At 37.3% G+C, this 22665-nt stretch overlaps 1 protein-coding gene across 2 annotated transcripts in view; it reads right to left on the bottom strand.

The window, feature by feature from the left end:
• Positions 1-18528, bottom strand: part of VEPH1 (ventricular zone expressed PH domain-containing 1) — a 373634-nt gene extending 355106 nt beyond the window's left edge. The window contains exon 1 of one of the 2 annotated variants that reach the window (XM_006867941.1): positions 18334-18528. In XM_006867941.1, coding sequence (XP_006868003.1) covers positions 18334-18471 — 138 coding nt within the window. In that variant the 5' untranslated portion in view covers positions 18472-18528. The remainder of the gene's footprint in view (positions 1-18333) is intronic. The other variant, XM_006867940.1, reaches the window with a different exon arrangement.
• Positions 18529-22665: the final 4137 nt, after the last annotated feature.

Genomic DNA, 22665 nt, shown 5'->3' with positions numbered 1-22665 from the left:
GTTCTTTGGACTGAAAACCAACAAAAACAGACAACAACCAGAGATTGACATATGTGGCAGCACCACCTGGAACTCAAATCAACAGATGGGAGAGTCCAGAACAGAACAAAACTATAAGAATGAATTCAGAGAATCTGGGAGGTCAGTCTATGATCAAAACAATTACAATGTGAAAGAAGGTAAAAACATAGGAACACAGATGCAGGTGGTGAGGAGGTCAAGTAGATTGCAGGATGAAATAGCCTGTTTTGAATGGAGGAAAAAAGTAATAGAAAATAGGGTAACCTTAAAGAAAATTAAATATGGGTCAACAGCAAAATCATAGTAAAAATAAGAAAGTACTTAGAACTCATAATGGATATGCCATACCTCAAGTTTATAGCATGAAGTGAAATAGCACATAGAAAGAAATTCTGATTTTAAATGTTCAGATTAGAAAGTAAAAAGTTAAAACTCAGTAATCTAGCCATACAAACAACAGTTCAAAAGAGATAGCAGAATAAAACCAGAAAATACAAAGTGGAAAATAATAAAAATTAAAAAAAAATTAATTAAAAAAAAAAATCCTATCGAGATATTCAATAGACAAAAAGTTTTTTGAATGAGAGCATAAATAAAGCTCATGGTGCCCAAATGGTCTTATAGTTTTCTATCAAATCTGCATTAAATAGATCATCATAATCTATAAAATTCTTATAAAGACTAGAAAATGTGGAAACATTTTCCAAGTCATTTTATGGACTGGTGTGTATAATCTTCATGTCAAAACCAGGGGAAGACTGCAAGGAAAGACAATTATGGGCCAATCTCATTTATATGAACATAGTTCCAATAACTACTTAAAAATAGCAATCCAAATAAAGAAAGGTCTTAAAATAAATGACAAATTCACTTTATCACCAGAAAGTAATAATGGTTTTATATTAGAAAACTATTGCTGTACTTCCGTATATTAACAGATTTAAGGGGAAAACATGATTATCTCAAGAGAAAAGAAAAAGCAGTTGATAAAATTCAAGTTCTAAGAAAAACAGAAATAAAGGAGAATGCTTTTAATCTGATAAAGGGTACTAATTAAAGCTCGGAGCTAACATTATACTTATAAGGAAAAACCAGAAAACTCTCTTTAAACAATGAGAAAAATATATCTACTGCTATCTCCAATTCTATTCAAATTGTTCTGAGGTGCTAGCCAGAATAGTGAGACATAGAAATCAAATAAAAGGTATAAAGATTGAAAAAGAAGAAACAAAGCTGTCATTATTTAGAGATGGTGGTTTTGTACATAAAAATTCAAAGGAATACGTTATCCTATTTAAAAACATAAAGTTTCCTTGATTCCTTCATCCCCCTACACCCCATCTTCTATATTTCTCTGTTTCTATCTATAGGAAAATGCTCAGAGCTGTCACTGTTCCCTTTCTGCAGTTCCAGCTCCAGCGAGACTTTCATGCCCACTCATACCATAACTTCATACAAATCACAATAACCTTCAAGTGTCTGAATTTTATGGTCAATTCTCAGTCCTCATTTCACTTAACCTATTTTGACATCACTGTGTCCTACTTGAAATAGTTTCTTCACATGACTTTCAGGACATTGTGCTCTTCTGACTTCTCCCTACTTCACTAACTCTTTGGCATCATTCTAAATTATCATTATCTCTCTAAATACTATTTATGAGCCCTGATGGCATAGTTGGTTATGTGTGGTCTGTTAACCACAGGGTCATTGGTTCAAATCCACCAGTTGCTCTATAGGAGAAAGATAAGGCTTTCTAATCCCATAAAGATTTACAGTCTTGGAAACCCTATCCAGGGTTTATATGAGTCAGAACTGACTTGAAAGCATACAACAACAACATATTATTTATATACCTATATTATCATTTCCTTTGCTTCTGAGCACAGGCAGGCCCAGGGATCAATCTTTGCAATTCTTAATTGTTTCTCTACACTCAATTTCCTTGGTGATTTCATTCAACCACAAAGCTGATGAGTTTCAAAATTATAACGTCCAGTCCAGACTTCACTCCTGAATTCCAGACAAATACACCCAAGTATATATATAACATCTCCATTCAAATATCTAATAGAGAGCTCAAACTTTACAAATCCAATGTAGAACTCTTGATTTCTTTCTGCTTGATTCCAAGAAGTTTTCTGCTCCCTCATTCATCCTCATCTTACTTAATGATGACTATTTCCTTCTATATTTTCAGGACACAAATTATCAAGTCCTTTTATTATTATTATCATTTTAAAATGCCATACATACATCAGTAAATTTCATTGATCCCATCTACAAAATATATCCAGATTCTGAACACTTTTCACATTCCATTGCTCTATAGACAGACCAGGAATAAGGACACTGCCAGCCAATGCTCAGAGATTAGCCACTGAAAACCTTACGAATAGCAGCAAAACATTGTCTGATATAGTGCTGAAAGTTGAGTTGCTCAGATTAGAAGAGAGCACAATGGGGGAAGAGCTGCCTCCTCAAAGCAGAGTTAACCTTAATAATGTGGATGGAGCAAAACTTCCAGGGCCTTCATTTGCTGATGAGGCATGACTCAACATGAGAAGAAACAGTTGCAAACATCCATTAATAATCAGAATGTGGAATATACTAAGTGTGAATCTAGGAAAACAGAAAGTAATCAAAAGTGAAATGGAACACATAAAGATCAATATCCTAGGCATTGTTTTTGTTTTTAAGTGCTATTGAGTTGATTCCAACCCATAGCAATCCTGTATAGGGTTTCCAATGAGCAACTGATGAGCTTTGAATCACTGTCCCTGCAGTTTAAACCAACTTTGCAGTCGAGCGCATTAACTCATAGTGTCACATCAGGACTTCATACTAGGCATTAGTGAGCTGAAATGTACTGGATTTGGCCAGTTTAAAACAGACAGTCATAGGTTTACTATGCTGGGAATGACAAATTCAAGAGGGATGAGTTCACATTCGTCTTCAAAAAGAACATTTCAAGGTTTATCTGGAGTGCAATGTTGTCTGTGATAGGATAATACCCATATGCCTATAAGGAAGACCAGTTAATAAGACTATTACTCAAATTTATGTACCAACCACTAAAGCCAGTGATGATGAAATTGAAAATTTTCTACCAACTTCTTCAGTTTGAAATGAATCAAACATACTATCAAGATTCATTGATAATTACTGGTGACAAGAATTCAAAGTTGGAACGAAAGAGAAAAGTTCAGTAATTGAAAAATATGTTTTTGATGATAGAAATAAAAAATGTATGCTAGAATTTTGCAAAACCAATGACTTTAGTCACTGTAAATATTGTTTTTCAAAAGTATAAACAACAATTACAACAGATTGCATCTGTGGAAATGATCGAGAAGTTCAATATCCTTAGTCAAAAAAAGGTCAGGGCCCAATTGTGGAAAAGACCATCAATTTCTCATATGCAAGTTTAAGTTGTTGTTGTTGTTGTTGTTGTTGTTGTTGTTATGTGCCATCAAGTCGGTTCCGACCCATAGCGACCCTGTATAGGGTTTAAGTTGTAGATGAAGAAAATTTAAACAAGTTCACAAGAACGAAAATATGACCTTGAGCACATCCCATTTGAATTTAGAAATCTCAAGAACAGAGTTTACACACTGAATACTAATGAAGTCCAGACTAGCTGTGGGATAATATCAAGAACATTATACATGAAGAAAGCAAAAGGTCATTAAAAAGACAGGAAATAAAAGATAAAAAAAAATGGATGTCAGAGAGACTCTGAAATTTACTCTTGAATGTAGAGAAGCTTACAGTGAATGGAAAAAATGATGAAACAAAGGAGCTAAACAGAAAATTTCAAAAAACATCTCAAGAAGACAAAGTAAAATATAATGATATATGCAAAGGCCAGGAGTTAGAAAACCAAACGGGAAGAACATGTTCAGTATTACTCAAGCTGAAAGAATTGAAGAATATACAGAAGCTTCAACTTGCAATATTGAAGTATTCTATGGGCAAAGTATTGAATGACACAGGCAGTATTAACGTAAGATGGAAGGAATACACAGTGTGATGGTACCAATTAGAATTGATTGTCATGTAACCATTTAAAGAGGTTGTATATGATCAAACACTGATAATATTGAAAGAAGAGATCCAAGTTGTACTGAAGACATTGGCAAAACCAAACCAAACCAAACAAGACTCTGGGAAACAATGGAATACCAACTGGAATGTTTCAACAAACTGAGGCAGCATTGGAAGCACTCACTCATCTATGTCAAAAATCTTGGAAGACAGCTGCCTGACCCACCAATTGGAAAAGATCTATTCCAAAGACATGTGACCCTACAGAATGTGGAAATTATTGAACAATATAACTAAAACCACATGCAAATAAAATTTTGCTGAAGATAGTTGGAAAACAATTATAGCAGTACAGACAGGGATCTGCCAGAAATTTAAACTAGATTCAGAAGTGGATATGGAACAAGGGCTATTACTGCTGAGGTCAGCTGGATCTTGGCTGAAAGTAGAGAATACAAGAAAGATGTTTACTTGGTTTTTTACTGATTATGAAAAGACATTGAACTCTGTGATCATAACTAACTATGGATAACATTGGGAAGAGTGGGAGTTCCAGACACTTAATTGTGCTCATGAGGAATCTGTACAAAGACCCAAAAGGCAGTCATTTGAACAGAACTAGAGTATTCTGAGTAGTTTAAAATCAGGAAAAGTGTGTGTCAGGGTAGAATCTGTCTTTCATACATATTGCAAGAGACCTCTTTAAAGTCTTTAAAGTCTTTTAAAAAGTTCACTTTAAAGAGTGAAAATACTACTTTGTGAACTAAGGTGCAATTTTAAATTACCTCATATGCATGTGAAAACTGGGCAATGAATAAGGTAAACAGGGAAGAATGAATGCATTGGAATTATGGTGTTGACCAAAAATTGAAAGTGCCATGGACTACCAAAAAAACAAATCTATTTTGGAAGAAGTCCAGCCAGAATGCTCCTTAGAAGTTAAGATGATGAGATTCATCTCATGTACTTTGGACATTTTATCAAGAGAAACGACACAATGCTTAGTAAAATAGAGGGTCAGTAAAAAAGATGAAAACCTTCAACAAGATGTATTGACACAGTGGCTGCAAAAAATGGGCTCAAACATAGGAATGGTGCAGGATTGGGCAGTGTTTTGTTCTGTTGTACACAGGTTTGCTATGAGTGGGTGCCAACTCAATGGCACTTCTGGTAGTGTAGTGGTTACGAATTGGGCTGCTAATCTCATGGTCAGCAGTTCGAAACTACCAGCTGTTCTGCAAGCAAAAGATGAGGCTTTCTGCTCCCGTTAAGGATTTACAGCCTCGTAAACCCTATGCAGGGTTGCTATGAGTCAGAACCTATGCCATGGAACATAACAACCAACAGCCAACCAATGCAGGTCAGATTTTCTGTTTTTGTTTATCTGGTTTATTACAGTACACTCTTAGTTGCCCTCTCTACTTCTGACTTTCTACAGACTATTTCTAAAACAGGAAAAGTTAAGTTATAATATGTTCCTTTCTCACTCAGAACTCTCCAATGGCTCCTCAAGCTCCTACATGATCCCACCCCCATCTCGCACGATCTTTCCCACTTTCTCCTTCTACTTCATCCACTCTGGTCTACTTCATCCACTCTGGCACTCCAGACAGCCACCTACATCAGGAATTCTGTACTTGCTTCCCTCCCCATCCCCTCTGCTTGGAATGCTTTTCTTCCAAGTATCATAGGCACTATGCTTCCTTACCCCATCAATATCAAATTCTCACTGTGGCCTATCTTGTCTGCTATTTAAAAATTAAAGCTTGCAACCACCCTGCCCTTTCCAACCTTCAAACTCTATCCTCCTCACCTACCTTATTTTTCTTCATAACATTTACTTATCAGTTAATTTATGAGGGGGTTCAAAAAGCTTGTGGGGAAATACCATTATTTTTTCATTCAATTTTTCCATGAACTTTGTGAAGCCCCCTTGCACTGTATTTCAGGGCAAATGAAAAAGTTTTGCTGCAAAATCATAGTTGGTTTGAGCCATAGGGTCAGTCATTCAAGCTCACCAGTCACTCCTTGGAAACCCTATATAGTGTCTTTATGAGTTGAAACCCATTTGATGGCCCTTAACAACAATAAAAATGTGAAGCTATCACTTCTTGACACATCCTTCATATAGAGCTATACACTTCTGAAGGAAGTGTTTACATCTCTTCAGCCCTTCCCCTTGGAGTCCTGGTGTGGCATTGTAAGATAAGCACTGGACCCCAAGGTCTGCTTTAATCGAAAGGTTGACAGTTCAAAGTCACTAGCTACTCCTCAGAAGCACTATATGGGATCGCTATGAGTCAGAACCAACTCTATGGCACTTAACCACCACCAATGCTTCTCCTTGTGGGAAACTTTAGCATAATCACTAGAACGAGAGGTTGGTTTGAACAAAAAGGTCAGCAGTTCAAAACCACTAGCTGTTCTTCTGAAACCTTACACAGTATTGCTCTGAGTTGGAATCGACTCGACAGAACTTTACAACAACAACAACTCTTTCCCAAATAATTTTGCACTCTTCAATTTACACCACATCAAAATGGTAGTTTTGGCATCTTCGACAGATTTGAATCTTGTTCTTTTAATTGTTCTTCAAGTTTGGGGAACTAAAAGAACTATAAAGGGGCAAGATCAGAGCTGTAAGGTAGTTGTGAATATTCCCAATAAAATGCCTTGGGGACAGCCCTTGCTACCCTTGAAGAATACTCAGTTCTACTTTTGTGATGGAAAAATTTTCTCAGTGTGACTTTCCTGGTTTTTTTCTCACCAATGCAGTTTTCAATTCCCTTGAAATTCTTCATTATAAGTCCCCATGATCATCCTGTGTCCTTTGAGGAAATCTACAAAGATCATCCTTTTGACATCCCAAGAATACTTACTATAACCTTCTGAGTCAACCTGACTGCTTGAATTTATCTGGCCCAGAAGATCCTCTTGGAAGCCAGTGTTTTGATTGGACATTGCCCTGAGGATCATATTGTTATTGTTGTTGGGTGCCATCGAGTCAGTACCGACTCATAGCGACCTTATGCACAGCAGAACGAAATACTGCCCGATCCTGGGCCAACCTCACCATTATTGCCATGCTTGAGCCCATTAATGATGCTACTTTGCCAATCCATCTTGCTGGGGTCTTCCTCTTTTTCTCTGACCCTCCACCTTATCAAATATGATATCCTTCTCCAATGACTGCTTCCTCCTGACAATATGTCCGAAGTAGGAGAAACAAAGTTTGGCCATCCTGGCCTCCAAGGAGCACTCTGGCTGTACTTCTTCCAACACAGATCTGTTGGTTCTTTTGGTAGCCTTGGAACTTTCAATATTCTCCTTCAAACCATAACTCAAATGCATCAATTCTTCTATGGTCTTCCTTATTCATTGTCCAGCTTTCTCATGCATATGAAATTAATGAAAATACCATGGCTAGGGTCAGTGCACCTTAGTCTTCAAGCTGAGGTCTTTGCTCTTCAACACTTTAAAAAGGTCTTTTGCAGCAGATTTGCCTAATGCAATACATCATTTGATTTCTTGACTACTGCTTCCATGAGTGTTGACAGTTGATCCAAGAAGAATGAAGTCCTTGAAAACTTCAATCTTTTCTCTGTTGATAAGAATGATGCTTATTGGTGAGGATTCATTTTCTTTACATTGAAACGCAATTCATACTGAAGGCTGTGCCCTTTGATCTTCACCAGTAAATATTTTAAGTCTTCTTTACTTTCAGCAAGCAAGGTTGTATCATCTGCATATCACAGGTTGTTAATGAGTCTTCTTCAAATCCTGATGACACGTTTTTCTTCATATAACCCAGTTTGTTGGATTATTTGCTCAGTATACAGGTTGTATAAGTATGGTGAAAGAATACAACCTTGTCAGACAACTTTCTTAATTTTAAACCATTTAATGTTCCCAAGTTCTGTTTGAACAACTGCTTCTTGGTTTATGTACAGATTCCTCATGAGCACAATTAAGTGTTCAGGAATATTCATACCTCGCAATCTTGTCTAAAGCTTGTTATGATCCACACAATCGAAAGCCTTTGCGTAGTCAATAAAGCACAGGTAAACATCTCTCTGATATTCTCTGCTTTCAGCCAATATCCATTGTTGTTGTTGTCAGGTGTCATCGAGTCAGAACCGACTCATAGCGACCCTATGCACAGCAGAACGAAACAATGTCCGATTCTGGGCCAACCTCACTAGCGCTGCCACACTTGAGTCCATCAATGATGCCACCTGGCCAATCCATCTCGTTAGGGGTCTTCCTCTTTTTCTCTGACCCTCCACCTTACCCAACATGACATCCTTCCCAGCGACTGTTTCATCTGGACAATATGTCCAAAATATCCATTGGACATCAGCAATGATATCCCTCGTTCCATGACCTCTTCTGAATCCAGCTTGAACCTCTGGAAGTTCTCTGTCAATGTATGCTTACAGCCATTTCTGTATTCCTTTTAGTAAACTTTACTCGCATGGGATATAAAAGAGATTGTCCAATGATTTATGCATTCCATTAGGTCACCTCTCTTTGGAATAGGCACAAATATGGATTTCTTCTAATCAGTTGGCCAGATAGTTGTATTCCAAATTTCTTGGCATAGATGAGTGAGTGCCTTCTATGCCACCTCACCCAAAATTCATCTGCAGTTAGGTTTCATTCCATAAAAACATGTTCATTAGGTTGATTTTACTTAAATGACTGATGGAAAGATCAGCTCTTTGAGCTAACTGATTTTTGTGTAACACTTTTGGCACTTATAGAGCTGAAAGCTTGCTGAGATCAAGATATTTGCTTGAAACTGATCATGTCAAACTGTGAAACGATATGAGATTCTGACTTCCATAGCTATCACATCAATGATAATTGTATGGTCTTCTTCTACTAGTTTCTGCACTTGAGTCATAGTTTCCTCATGTATCAAGGTTGATGGTCTTCCCTCTCTTGGCTCATCTTTGAGGTCATGCCAATGTTCCTTAAAATTGTTGATCCACCTAAAAACTCTTGTTTATTGTAAGGAAGCATTCTGATAAGTTTGTTGCAATGCTGCAAAAGTTGAGTTTTGCTAAAAATTTGATGCTAACACTGACCTCAAAATTGCTTTTGTCCATTACACAAAAAAGTATCCTTTCTTCTGAAAGTATATTACTGCTCAGAGATTTGTCTGCAGCAATCTACTTATCACAGAAACATATTTAATATGCTTTGTTTGGAATGAACTTGTGCATATATGAAATGGACCCCCAGTAGCAATACTTTTTGACTTATGTCATGTTTTCCTTATGTGTCTTGTTTTCTGTGTTACTACTAAAATAGATGATAGCAGAGACTTGTGTCTCTTGCACTTTCAGAATCTATCACAGGACTCCCGGTGTAGCACTATAGGTTCAGCACTGGACTGAGAACCACATGGCAGCATTTCAAATCACAGGGTCACTATGAGTTGGAACTGACTTGATGGTACTTAACAACAAATACCGTGTCTAGGATATAGTAGACACCAAATAAGTATTTATTGATAAAATAGAAAGATTTATAGATAAATTAGTAGACTTAGTAAGAGACATAAGATCACTAGGCAATAATTTTTATAATCACCTAAAATAGTTGAATATATAATTTTTTACAAGATGTCATATATGATCTAAGCTAAAAATAAAACATTAATACTTTTGACAAAAGATGTATGATTCTTAAGATCTTTAAGAAAAGTAATTATGAAATAAAATGGAAGGATATTTAAGAAGATCAAAATAAATGGATAGACAGACAATGTCTAACGATAAGAAGACAATATCATAAAGATGTTAATTTTCTTCAAATTAATTTATAGATGCAATAAAATTTCAATTAGGGTACTGACAGAATTATTCATGAAACTTGATAAGCTTAATATAAAAATTTTAAAGACGAATAACAAGCCGAAACAATTTAAAAGAAGTTTGTCCTCCCAGATATGGAGACTTAGTATAAAGTAAAACATAAACTATAAAAAGGAATAAGAGATGTGCAAGACACATAAATGGCAAAGCATTTATATTAGAATATATTTTTAAATCCTTTAAATTCATATAAAAATATTTTAAACTTCCATGTCATTTGTTATTGTTAAATGTCATTGAGTAAATTCTGACTCATAGTGACCAGGTATACAGTTGCAACTCTGTATAGGGTTTCCAAAGCTTTAAATCTTGCAGGAGCAGAAAGCGCCAGAGCTGAAATTGGCACTTTACTAAAGAGGAAACCCAAATGGCAAATAGTAAATAAAAATGAGAGGGCTTCAAAAAGTTTGTGGAAATTTCCATTATCTTTGAACTTCATTTTCCATGAGTTTTTTATTTTGTTTTTTGCTAGCTTCCCTCTTATTTTATACTACCTTCCCTGTCACCTAAGCTAAAATGTGTAGTTAACATGTGTCTGCCCTCTAACCTTGAACTTTGTGTAGCCTCCTTGTAAATGCAAAAGAGTCAACCTCACTAGTAATAAGTCAGGGGCAAATTTAAATAGGAGATACTGGTTCATTTGGATTTTAAAAACTTTAAAAATCTGCTAAAATCCAAGCACTGGTGAGGATGTAAAACAATTAGTACTGGTATGACATAGCTGATGGGGGTAGAAGTTGCTATTACTATACTGGAGACTAATTGGTGTCATGTCACAAAGTTCAAATTACACAAAAGCAGTTGTTTCATTTCTAGTTGTGTACCCCAGGAATAGAAGCACATTTGTCAAAATTGCTAATTAAAAAATGCTCCTGTCAACACTGTTTAAACAGCTAATGTCCATCAAAAAAAGAAAGGATACATAAATGGTGATATATTCATGTAATCAAATGTTCCATCCCAATGAAAATAAATGAATTGAAACTACCCTGTACCAACATGGATAAATCTAAAAAATATAATGCTGAATCTTACCATACTATTTATTTAGTATAAAAACATGAAATGTGAGGGTCTCAATGATTTTTTAACTATGCATATAGTTGTATTGTTGTTAGGTTTTGTCTAGTCAGTTCTGACTCATAACAACCTTATGCATCACAAAATGAAACAATGCCCAGTCCTATGTCATCCTCACAATTGTTATTTTTGAGCTCTTTGTCATTGTTGGGAGTTTTCCTCTTTTTTTGTTCATACTCCACTTTACCAAGCATGATGTCCTTCTCCAGGAACTGGTCCCTCCTAACTATACGAGGTGGTGGTTATGTGTCATGGAGTTGGTTCTGACTCAGAGTGACCCTGCATAGGGTTTCCGAGGCTGTTAATCTTTTTCTGGGAGCAGAAAGCCTCATCTTTTTCCTATGGAAAGTTTCCACTGGTAGTTTCCAAATGTTGATCTTGAGATTAGGAGCCCAATTTGTAACCACTATGCTACCAGAGCTCCTCAGAAGAGAAAATCTAGCCATCCTCACTTCTAAGGAATATTCAGACTGTAATTCTTCCAAGAAAGATTTTCTGTTCTTCTGGCAGTCCATAGTACCTTCAATAGTCTTCTCCAGTACTATAATTCAAATGCACAAATTTTTCTACAGTCTTCCTTATTTATTGTCCAACATGCATATGAAACTTGTTCTGTCATCCTCTCTTTCCACTTGTAACATAACTTTGCACATGAGGGTCACCCATGTCCAAATGTCCACTTTTCAATTTACTTTAAATTTTTAAACTAATGAAACATGATAGGCACACAAAATCATCTAATTAAGAAATTGGATACAATTGAAACTTCCTGCATGTTGAGTTTTACCATGCTATTTACATAGGTTTTGGAGTCCTGGTGTGGCACTACAGGATAATATGCTGGACTGCAAGGTTAGTTTTAACTGCAAGTTCAGTAGTTCAAATCTGCCAGCCGCTCCTCAGAAACCATATACAGGGTTGCTCTGGGTCAGAACCGACTTGACAGCACTTAAAAACAACAACAACAATTACATAGTTAAAAAATATGAAATGTGAGGTTCTCGGTGATTTTTGAGCTATGCATATATCCAAGGAAATAAAACCATACTTGGATCACTAACTTAGAGGGAAAGGAAAGAGACACATGCAGGGGATTTTAATTGTATACAATTTCTTAAATTAGATGATTTTTTTTTTTTTTATGTCTGGTGTGGCACTGTGGGATAAAGCACTGAACCACAAAGTTGGTTTTAACCACAACATTGGAGGTTCAAACTCACACAGATGCTCTTCAGAAACCCTATACAGGATTGCTATGAGTTGGAACCAACTCAATGGCACTTAGCAACACCACCAACAACAACAACCTGTTTCATAAGGTAACAATAAAAATCTGTTTAAACTGGAAGATGACTAGACCAACCTTCAACCATATTTCAGTTTTCTTGAATGAGTGGCCTTCATGGACAAGGTGAAATTGGAAATTGGGAGGGTGGAGAGAGTATGATTGAACAAGGAGACAATCTCACTTGAAGTAGTCAGTAAGGAAAGCCAAATTAGGAGAAAAAATAGTTATTATGTAAAAGTAGTCCAGAAAGAACCTAAATTGAAAAGACCAAAATTTAACGACACATTTAGGAACTTGGAGAGAATTTTCAGTGAGAAGACACATCTTCAAAGCAAAGTAGAAAAATACCATTTTATAGCAATGTTTTAGAATTAAAAACCAACAAAACAAAAACCCAGTTGCTCTAAAGTCAGCTACATCTCATGGGATCCCCACATAGGTCAGAGTAGAACTGTGTTCTATAAACTTTTCAGTGGCTGATATTTGGAAGATCACAAGACTTTTCTTCTGAGGCAACTCTGATTGGATTCAAACAGCCAACCTTTTGGTTAGCAGCCGAGTATGTTAGCCATTTGCACCATCCAGTGACTCTCCATGTTTTGAAGAAATTCATGTATAAAAGGGGAACACACTGGAGAATGGAATCTAATTAGGTTCAATAACTTTGAAAGTGATTTTGAGAGAAGGCATAGGAAGCTTGCTAATCAATCAGATTTTATAAAACTGGGGGTGATAGCTAATATATTGAACAGAATTACATATATTTTTAAAAAATCTGAATATGCACCTAAACTTGTAGATAGTACCCATTTGACCTAGCCTTGTTGGCTTGATAATCAGAACTCGACTAGAGGAAGATTTTTAAAAAAACAACAACAAAAATCAATTTTTGATAAAGGAAACAATGGTAAATGGCTACAATTTGATGAACCTGACCTGTACTCATGGCGGTAGTAACTCTAAATACCAACAGAGAGGGAAGGAGTCTTCACATCAAGTATCAATGCTATCTCCTCTGTATACAGGGTAGATAGGGATGGGCAACGTAGACAATGACTACCTAAAATGAGGGGGACATAAAGACATGAAATTACTGGCTTACAAGGTTTCAAGAGGGAGTTTAGGTCTCGGAAACTTTGCTTTATTTTCATTTTTAAGGTCAACTCTAATTTGAGGAGGCAGCTTTTCCCCAGTTGCATCTAGAGTGCCTTCCAACCTTAATGATACATCTTCTGACACGATATGAGGCAATGTTGCACTGCTATTCATAAGATTTTCAGTGGCTAACCATGCAGAAGTGGTCTGCCTCTCCTTCTTCTAAGTCTGAGTCTGGAAGCTCCTCTGAGACCTGCCCACCATGTTGACCCTGCTGATATTTAAAATACCATTGGACCAGTTTTCAATATCACAGGAACACACAAGCTACCACAGTATGACAAATAGACAGATGTGTGGGAGTAAAGTTTGTTTGTAGGCCTCTAACTACAAGTGTTAAGGATCCCTCATAGTGCAGTGGGCTAAGCATTGGGCTGCAAATTTTAAGATTGTTTGTTAAAACCCACCAGCTGCTCCAGGGTAGAAAGATGAGGCTTTCTACTCCTGTACAGATTTACAACCTTGGAAACCCTATGGGGTTACTTCTCTGTCATATAGGTTGCTAGGAGTCAGAATCACTGAGGTCAGTGGCTTTGCTTTAGTTTAATTACAAATTTTAAGTTGAATTGAGGATTTTAACATATTCCAGGTTAAATGTGTGGCATTGTAGGATAAGGATTGGATGGCAAATCAAAAGTTCAGTGGTTCAAAGCCAGCAACCGCTCCTTGGAAACGTTATACAGGGTCATGATGTGAACTGACTCAATAGCATATAACAACAGTAACAGAATAAGTGTAGACCAGTGTTGTAATGTTGGTACTGAAAAGAAATTTTAGGAACAGAATAGCTGACTAATATTAGCAATTTCTCCAAGCAATTGGTCCACACACTGGGCAATAATAAATTAGGAAGATTCCAGGGTAACTAGGCAATACCAGCCGCCTATTTCAGGTCACTAATGCCTAACATATCGATAATGCCTAAGATAAAATATGAATTCCATTCAATTTTTGATGACTTCCAGTTCTCCTAGATTCATATTTCATATATTACATGTATTGGTTATTAATGGATGTTTGCAATTATTTCTTCTCATTTTGAGTTATGCCCATTAGCAAATGAAGATTCCCAAAGCTTTTCTTTATCTGCATCATTAAGGTCACCTCTACTATGAGGAAGCAATCTTTCCCCAGTTGTATTTTGAGTGCCTTCCAACCTGAATTTTCTGGCACTATGTCAGGTAGTGCTCTGGTAGCATAGTGGTTATGAATGTGGCTGCTATCCTCAGGGTTAGCAGTTCGAAACTACGCTGTTCTGCGGGAGAAAGATGAGGTTTTCTGCTCCCGTAAAGATTTACAGTCTCAGAAACCCTGTACAGGGTCGTTATGAGTTGGAACCGACTCCACAGCACTTAACAACAACAAGAACAAATGTCAGATATTAGAGTCATCTTGTGACCCCTAGGATAAGCACAGGACCGCATAGTTGGTTTTTGTCACATGGTGGGCAGTTCAAACTCACTAGCCTCTCCTCAGAAATCCTATACTGTGTTGCTGTGAGTTGGAATTCATTCGACAGCACTTAATACCAACAACATACCAGATATTGATCAGCTGCTATTCATAAGGTTTTCAATGATCAACCATTCAGAAATGATCAGCCTCTCCTACTTCCTAGTCCATCTTAGTGTGGAAGCTCCACTGAAATATGCCCATCCTGGTATTTAAAATACTGGTGGCATAGCTGACAGCATCACAGAGACACACACAAACCTCCACTGTGCGAAAAACTGACCTAAGAGCGGCGGTCAACTGGATTATGAAAAGTTTTTGTTCATTATTTAATGTAGAGATTGCACTTGAGACTACAAGAACAAATGATTTTTCTGTAAAATTAGAATATAATGCAAAAGAACAACGATGTCTTTTTAGGAGGAAATGATCACTATGAACTAGTACCACTTGAAATGGTTTCAGAAATAGTGAAACTTGAGTTGGCATTTAAAGTAATAGAGAAAGATGTAATTCCAGATAGGTGCATATGTATAATAAGGATTGAATGGAACAGTTCTACTTTTAAAGTTTGATTTAATTTTCAGCCAAGCAATAGATAGGTTTATAGGAGGAGCAAGCTCTGGTATCATAGTGGTTATGAATCAGGCTGCGAATCTTAAGGTCAGCAGTTCCATACTACCAGCTGTTCCATGGGAGAAAGATGAGGCTTTCTGCTCCTGTAAATATTTACAGCCTTGGAATCCCTGTATAGGGTCGCTATGAATCGGAACTGACTCCACGGCACATAACCATCACCAACCACCATAAGAGGAACATCACCAGTGAGGCACACCCTAGAACGGGCAACCATTCAATATCAAAAGGGTGGTGTTCATCCAAATACAAATTCAGAAGGGTTGGAAAAGAAGGAGACATGGAAGCAAAAAACACAGGCAGGAAGTAGGATAAGTAAATAAATGCATAGATAAATTCTGTATTTGTCTGTAGAAATCCTCTAAAAAATTTCTTTTTAGAGTAAAACCTGAAATAGGGCATGTTTAAGACAGAAATCTGTTGGAGAAGATAAACAGAAATATTTTCTTCTAAAATGAGTGATAGAAAAGTGGCAACATTTCTGCAAAAGGCAGAAAACTTGTGAGACGAGGATAAACAAGCCAATCCTGTGGAGCTTCATCTCTCACAGGAGTCACGGTATTCTGCACCCATGTGTTCCACGCCACGGTAAAAGGCAGGGAACTGGAACAAAAGACTCGTGATGGAAGTCAGTAGATGAAGACAGCTGAACTCCTGGCTCTCCTATCTGCTGGCTTGGTAAGATACTAAGCAGAAAGGTTAGAAGATGGGCACTGCTCCTGATGACAAGTAAACTGCCAGCCTTAATGGTTAACCAGTGGGCACATACAACAGAATTTACCAGTACTTCAAGGAACATAAGATATATAGAGAGAATAACAGTATATCATTACTGCTAAAATCTGAATTTGACATCAGTGGGACAAAGCAACTGATGGCAAAGAAAAGAAATTACTGACCACTAGTGACCTCTAGTGGAAGTCAGTTTTAGGAAATTCAGATGTGATTTCTTATTTTATTAACTAAGAAACAAAAACGAAAATCTAAACCCACTGCTAGTGAGTTGATTCTGAACCACAGTGATTCTATTGGACAGAGTAGAACTGCCCCATAAGTTTCCAAGGTTGTAAATCTTTACAGAAGCAGACTGCCAAATCTTTCTTCCAAGGACTTTTTGGTGAATTTGAACTGCTGACCTTTGTTTAACAGCTGAGATCTTTAACCACTGTACAACCAGAACTCTTCTCTTATTCTGTTAAGGAGAAGAAAATCAATGGAATAATTAGTCAGTTCATCTCCAGAGGACTATGACAAGAGGCTTCCGGAAACAGTTCAGTCTAGTGGAAATGCCCAAGATTACTTGGTGTTTTAAATCACACTAAGTCATCCTAGATTAGAAGCGAGGATGGTGAGACTTTGTCTCTTGTATGTGAACATGTTATCATGAGGAAACAGTCCTTGGAGAAGGATGTCATGTTTGGTAAAGTCATCGAAAAAGAAGAAGACCCTCAACAAGATGGACTGACATAGTGCCTGCAACAATGGACTGAATGAAGCATTACACTGATTGTGAGGCTGCGGCAGGACTGGGCAGCATTTCATTCTGTTGTACATAGAGTTGCTCTGAGTCAGAACCAACTCAGTGGCACCTAACAACAACAATAACATGTTGATTAATGTTCTGAAAAAATGTGGAAACATAATTGCTGTCAAAGACATTACTTGAGAAATGTGTTTGGGTGGTGATTTCATGGTCACTGGGGAAACTTGACATGTTAATGGCAGTCAGCAAGAGAACATGCTGACAGACTTGAGGAAGAAGTTGCAAAGGTTGCCAGTATGCCTTTTAAATATCTCTTCATTATAACATGGAAGGGAGCTGTTATCTTTGAAATATGTACACATTTGCTAATTCAGTATTTTATGGCTCGAGTCCTGTCTCTTTCATTGTCCAGTGGGTGTTTGTGCCAAGCTTTGGCAAGCACTATTGAGCTGGAAGGATGTAAAAGGAGTCTTGGAAGTCCAGGCCTTTGAAGAGTGACCAATCTCATGGAGAGTCCAAACATGACCAAAATGGTCAATGTCAATTCATGCTGGGAACTTCACAGTCACCTCCTTTAGGAAATACTTTTAGAATAAATAGTGATGACATTAAGAAGAAGCAAAGGGATGGGGGAATTGATGGAGGCTTAAAATGTATCTGATCATAGACAAGAGTCTAATAAAGGGTGTACTGAATTAAATGTGTGTTGGTGTGGGTGTAGAAAAGGAACAAAGAGAAGATAAATACAGAGACAGTATAGAAGTAAGCAGAAGCAGCATTATCAAGCCCTCGGCAACTGTCACTTCTGGCAGCAGAGTGATTGTTGCCCTTGTCTAATATTACCTGCATGGCAGGAGGCCTCATTCTGCCTTCTTGCATTATTCAGCCTCCACTGCACATCCAGCTTTGTTTATTGATACTGTTGTGTGGCTTGGCAGGTCTGTTTTTTCTCAGATTTGTTCTCTCTCATCTTCATGTCATTTCAAGCATATAGAAAGAACTCTTAGATAAACCTGCTATATGCAGTTTACTCAGATCTTCAAGGCTCATAGTTTTGGTCTCCTTGAGTGAGCATATGGTAGCCTGGATCTCCCCTACCCTAAGTCAATGGCCTCACTGGTATTATCTCCTAGATACCAAGGAAACCACACAGCAGAGTGAAATGAGGAAAATATTAGTGGTCATTTCCATTCCCTCTGCAAAGATCCTTTTTACCCCCAGGATATATACAATCATTTGGCTGTAGGATAGATCATCTCAGAGAGCTAGTCTAAAACCATTTTACTTACTGAAGATGAGCTAATTATTTTAATTTGCTCCAAAGCTTCTGTCAGGCTGTCTTCAATCTCACAGTCATCTATGGAGAAGAGATCCCCGGCTCGTGAAAGATCTTTTTGCCCCAAAACCAGTCTGAATAGTTGATGCATGATGAAGATTCTGATGATTAGCTGACTCTTTGAAGACCCAGGGTCATGTGTTTCAGTTAGCAGAGCTTAGCAAAACAAAAACACATAGCAGGAGGCATCCTGGGAAAGGTCATTTCCCCCCAGACTTTGAGGTCTTCGTTGACACCCTCTGCAAGGGAAACAAATGACATAATATCACCATTAGCCAAGTGGCAGAAGCTCAGAATGTCAATTTGATGCCCAGCAGAGCAAGAAAAAGAACACTTGGAAGCATATGCCTAGAGTAACAGATCTTGGCTTCATGATCTTCAAATGAGTCCTTCCTTCATTTTTGTCTTAGAAACTCCTGTCAGAAATGATTAGATTCTGCCAGAATTTAATTTGAACTTCAAAAAGAAGCATAAATTTCACACTTATTTTCCTACATCCTTTTACATCTGCCCATGGCACAAGGAAGCAATCAACAAACAACAAACCTATGCCCAACACTTGTCAGATTTTTCCTAGACACAGATTCTCACGGAAATGTGATGAAAGGGGGACTGAGAGAAAATAGAAAGCATAGGAATAGCTTTTAGGCTTACCACCTAGTTTCCTCTGTCTTGTAGAACATACAAATGAGTACTAAATTTATTGGCTGTGTTTCTTGGCCATGTGGACACTAGAAATTTCCCAATCAGCAGTCCAGAAAGCAATCTCAAAACTCACCTATTCTAATGTGCTCTATAATCAAATAGCAATGAAATAAAGGGCTTTGAATAGGAGTGTGGGACTAGATAAATCTTCACTGACCTAGAATATCAACTTGAACTTGAACGCAAAACTTTGTTGTCCAGTTGTTTCCAACTCATAGCGACCCTATGTACAATAGAATGAAATACTGTCCCATATACCATCCTCACAATTACTGCTACGCTTGAGTCCATTGCTGCTGCCATTGTGCCAATCCATCTGTTTGGATGTCTTCCACTTTATTGCTGACCTTCCACTTTACCAAGAACGATGAATTCTTCACAGACAGGTCTAGCCTGATAATATGTTCAAAGTATGAGAGAAAGATTTTGACCAACCTGGCTTCTAAGAAGCATTCTGGTTGTACATCTTCCAACACAGAATTTGCTTGTTCTACTGGCAGGCCATGTACCTATAACATACTTTTCCAATACCATAACTCAAATGTATCAATTCTTCTGAGGTCTTCCTTTTTCATTGTCCAACTTTCACATGCATTTGAGGCTACTGAAAATACCATGGCTTGGTTGAAGCCAACCTTAGTCCTCAAACTGACATCTTTGCTCTTCAACATTTTAAAGAGGTCTTGTGCTGCAGATTTGCCTAATTCAATACGTTGTCTGATTTCTTGACTGCTGCTTCCATGAGTGTTGATGGGTCCAAGCAAAATGAAGTCTTGGACAATTTCAATTTTTTTCTCCATTTATCATGATGTTGTTTATTGGTCCAGTGAAGAAGTGGTGAGGGTTTTTGTATTCTTTATGTTGAGGTTGCAACCCATACCAAAGGCTGTAGTCTTTCATCTTCATCCGTAAGTATTTTAAGTCCTCTTCATTTTCAGTAAGCAAGATTGTATGTGTACATATTGCAGGTTGTTAATGAATTTCTTCCAATTCTGATTCCACATTATTTGCTTCTCAGAATATTTGCTCAGCATACAGACTGATTAAGTATGGTGAAAGAATACACCCCTGGTGCACACCTATGCTAATTTTAAACTATTCAATGTCACCTTGATCTGTTCAAATGACTACTTTTTGATATACATACAGGTTCCTCATGAGGACAATTAAGTGTTCTGAAATACTCATTCTCTGAAATGTGCATAGCTTGTCAAGATTCATATAGTCTAAAGTCTTTGTATAGTCAGTAAAACATAGGTAAACATCTTTCTGGAATTCTCTGCTTTCAGCCAAGATCCCCCTGACGCCAGCATGATATTCCTCATTCAATGTCCACATCTGAATCTGGCTTGAACCCTGTCAATGTACTGTTGCCACCATTTATGAATTATCTTTAGGAAATTTTACTTGCATGTGGTATTAATGACACTGTTTGATGATTTTACCCTACTCCAATGTAAGGTAAACAGGAGGGACTTTGAGGTTCCATTTCCCACAATTTAATAAATACATTCCCACTGTACTTCTACTTATAAAACAAAACCCCAAATGTGCTTCTCTTAAGGCAATTGCAACACATAGCAACATGTAGGACAGAGTGAAACTGCCCCTAGGGTTTCTCAAGGCTGAACAAAAGCAAACTGCCTCATTTTTCTCCCCCTGAGCAGCTGGTGGGTTTGAACCTCTAACGTTATGGATAGCAGTTGAATGTTTAACACAGTTCCACCAGTACTCCTTTTTTCACTTGTTAGGTGCTATTGATTTTGTTTTGGCTCATAGAGACCCTATGCATAACAGAACAAAATACTGCCCGGTTCTGGGCCATCCTTAAAATTATTATACTTGAGTCGACTGTGGCTGCCACTGTGCCAGTCCATCTCATTGGGGGCCTACCTCTGTTTTGCTGACCCTCCACTTTACCTAACATAACATACTTCACCGGGAACTAGTCCCTCTTAATAATATATCTTAAGTATTAGAGACAAAGTCTCACCATCCTCAATTCTAGGGAGCATTCTGGCTATACTTCTTCCAATACAGAATTGTTTGTTCTTCTGGCAGCCCAATAGTGTTCTTCAACGCCATTACTCAAATGCATCAATTCTTCTATGATCTTCCTTATACACTGGCCAATTTTCAAATGCCTATGAGGCTTTTGAAATTACCATGGCTTAGGTCAGACACACGTTAGTCCTCAAACTTACATCTTTGCTCTTGAACACTTCAAAGAGGTCTTGTGCAGATTTGCCTAATGCAATATGTCGTTTGGATTGCTCTTTCTAAAACTGTTGATTATGCATCCAAGCAAAATAAAGTCTTTAACAACTTCAATCTTTTCTCCATTTATCATGATGTTATTCGTTGGTCCAGTTGTGAGGATTTTTGTTTTCTTTACAGTAAGGTGCAGTCCATACTGATGATTGTGGCCTTTGATATTCTTTAGTATTTTAAGTCTTCTTCACTTCCAGCAAAGGAGGTTGTATCATCTGCATATCTCAGGTTGTTAATGAGTCTTCCTCCAATCCTGATGCCATGTTCTTCTTCATATAATCCAGCTTCTTGGATTATTTGTTCAACATACAGATTGAATAAATATGATGAAAGAATACAACCATGGTGCACACCTTTCCTATTGTAAACTGTGCAGCATTCCCTTGTTTTATTTTGTTGATTGCCTCTTGATCTATGCACAGGTTCCTCATGAGCATATTTAAGTGCTCTGGAAAACTCATTTTTCACAATATTATCCATAGCTTATCATGATCCATACAGTCAAAAATGTTTGCATAGTCAATAAAGTTCAAGTAAAACCTTTCTGGTATTTTCAAAGTTCATCAAATGAGCTTTCAACTAATATCCACCAGATGGCAGTACTGATATCCCTAGTCCCGTGTCATTTTATGAACCTGATTGGAATTTCTGGCAGTTCCTTTTGCATACTGTTGCAGCCATGTTGAATTGTCTTCAGCAAAATTTTATTTGTGTGTGATATTAGTGATATTGTTCAGTGATTTCCAAATTCAGTCAGGTCACCTCTCTTTGGAATGGATACAAATATGGATCTTTTCCAATCCGTTGGTCAGGTAGCTGTTGTCCACATTTCTTGACATAGATGAGTGTGCGCCTCCAGTGCTGCATCAGTTTTATGGAAGATTTCAATTTGTATTCTATCAATACTTTGAGCCTTTTGTTTTGCCAATACCTTCAGTGCAGCTTGAACTTCCTTGGTACCTACCAATTGTTCTTGATCATATGCTACCTCTTGAAATGGTTGAACATCAACTTTTTTGTTTGTTTGTACAGTGACTCTGTATATACCTTCCATCTTTTTTGATTGCTATCTGCATCATTCATTATTTTGCCCATAGAATCCTGCAATATTGCAATTTGAAGCTTCAAAAATTTCCCAACTCTTTCAGTTTGAGAAATGCTAAGTGAGTTCTTCCCTTTTGGAATCCTAACAAAAGGTCTTTGCACAATTCATTATAATACTTGACTTTGTTTTCTCAAGCTGTACTTAGAAATTTTCTGTTCAACTCTCTTAATTTCCTCATTTCTTCCAGTTGCTTTAGCATCTCTA

The sequence above is a fragment of the Chrysochloris asiatica genome, unplaced genomic scaffold, assembly GCF_000296735.1.
Source record: "Chrysochloris asiatica unplaced genomic scaffold, ChrAsi1.0 scaffold00113, whole genome shotgun sequence".
Lineage (NCBI taxonomy): Eukaryota > Metazoa > Chordata > Mammalia > Afrosoricida > Chrysochloridae > Chrysochloris > Chrysochloris asiatica.
Note: the sequence above shows the minus strand (reverse complement) of the source record. Positions and strands in the feature narration are given on the sequence as shown.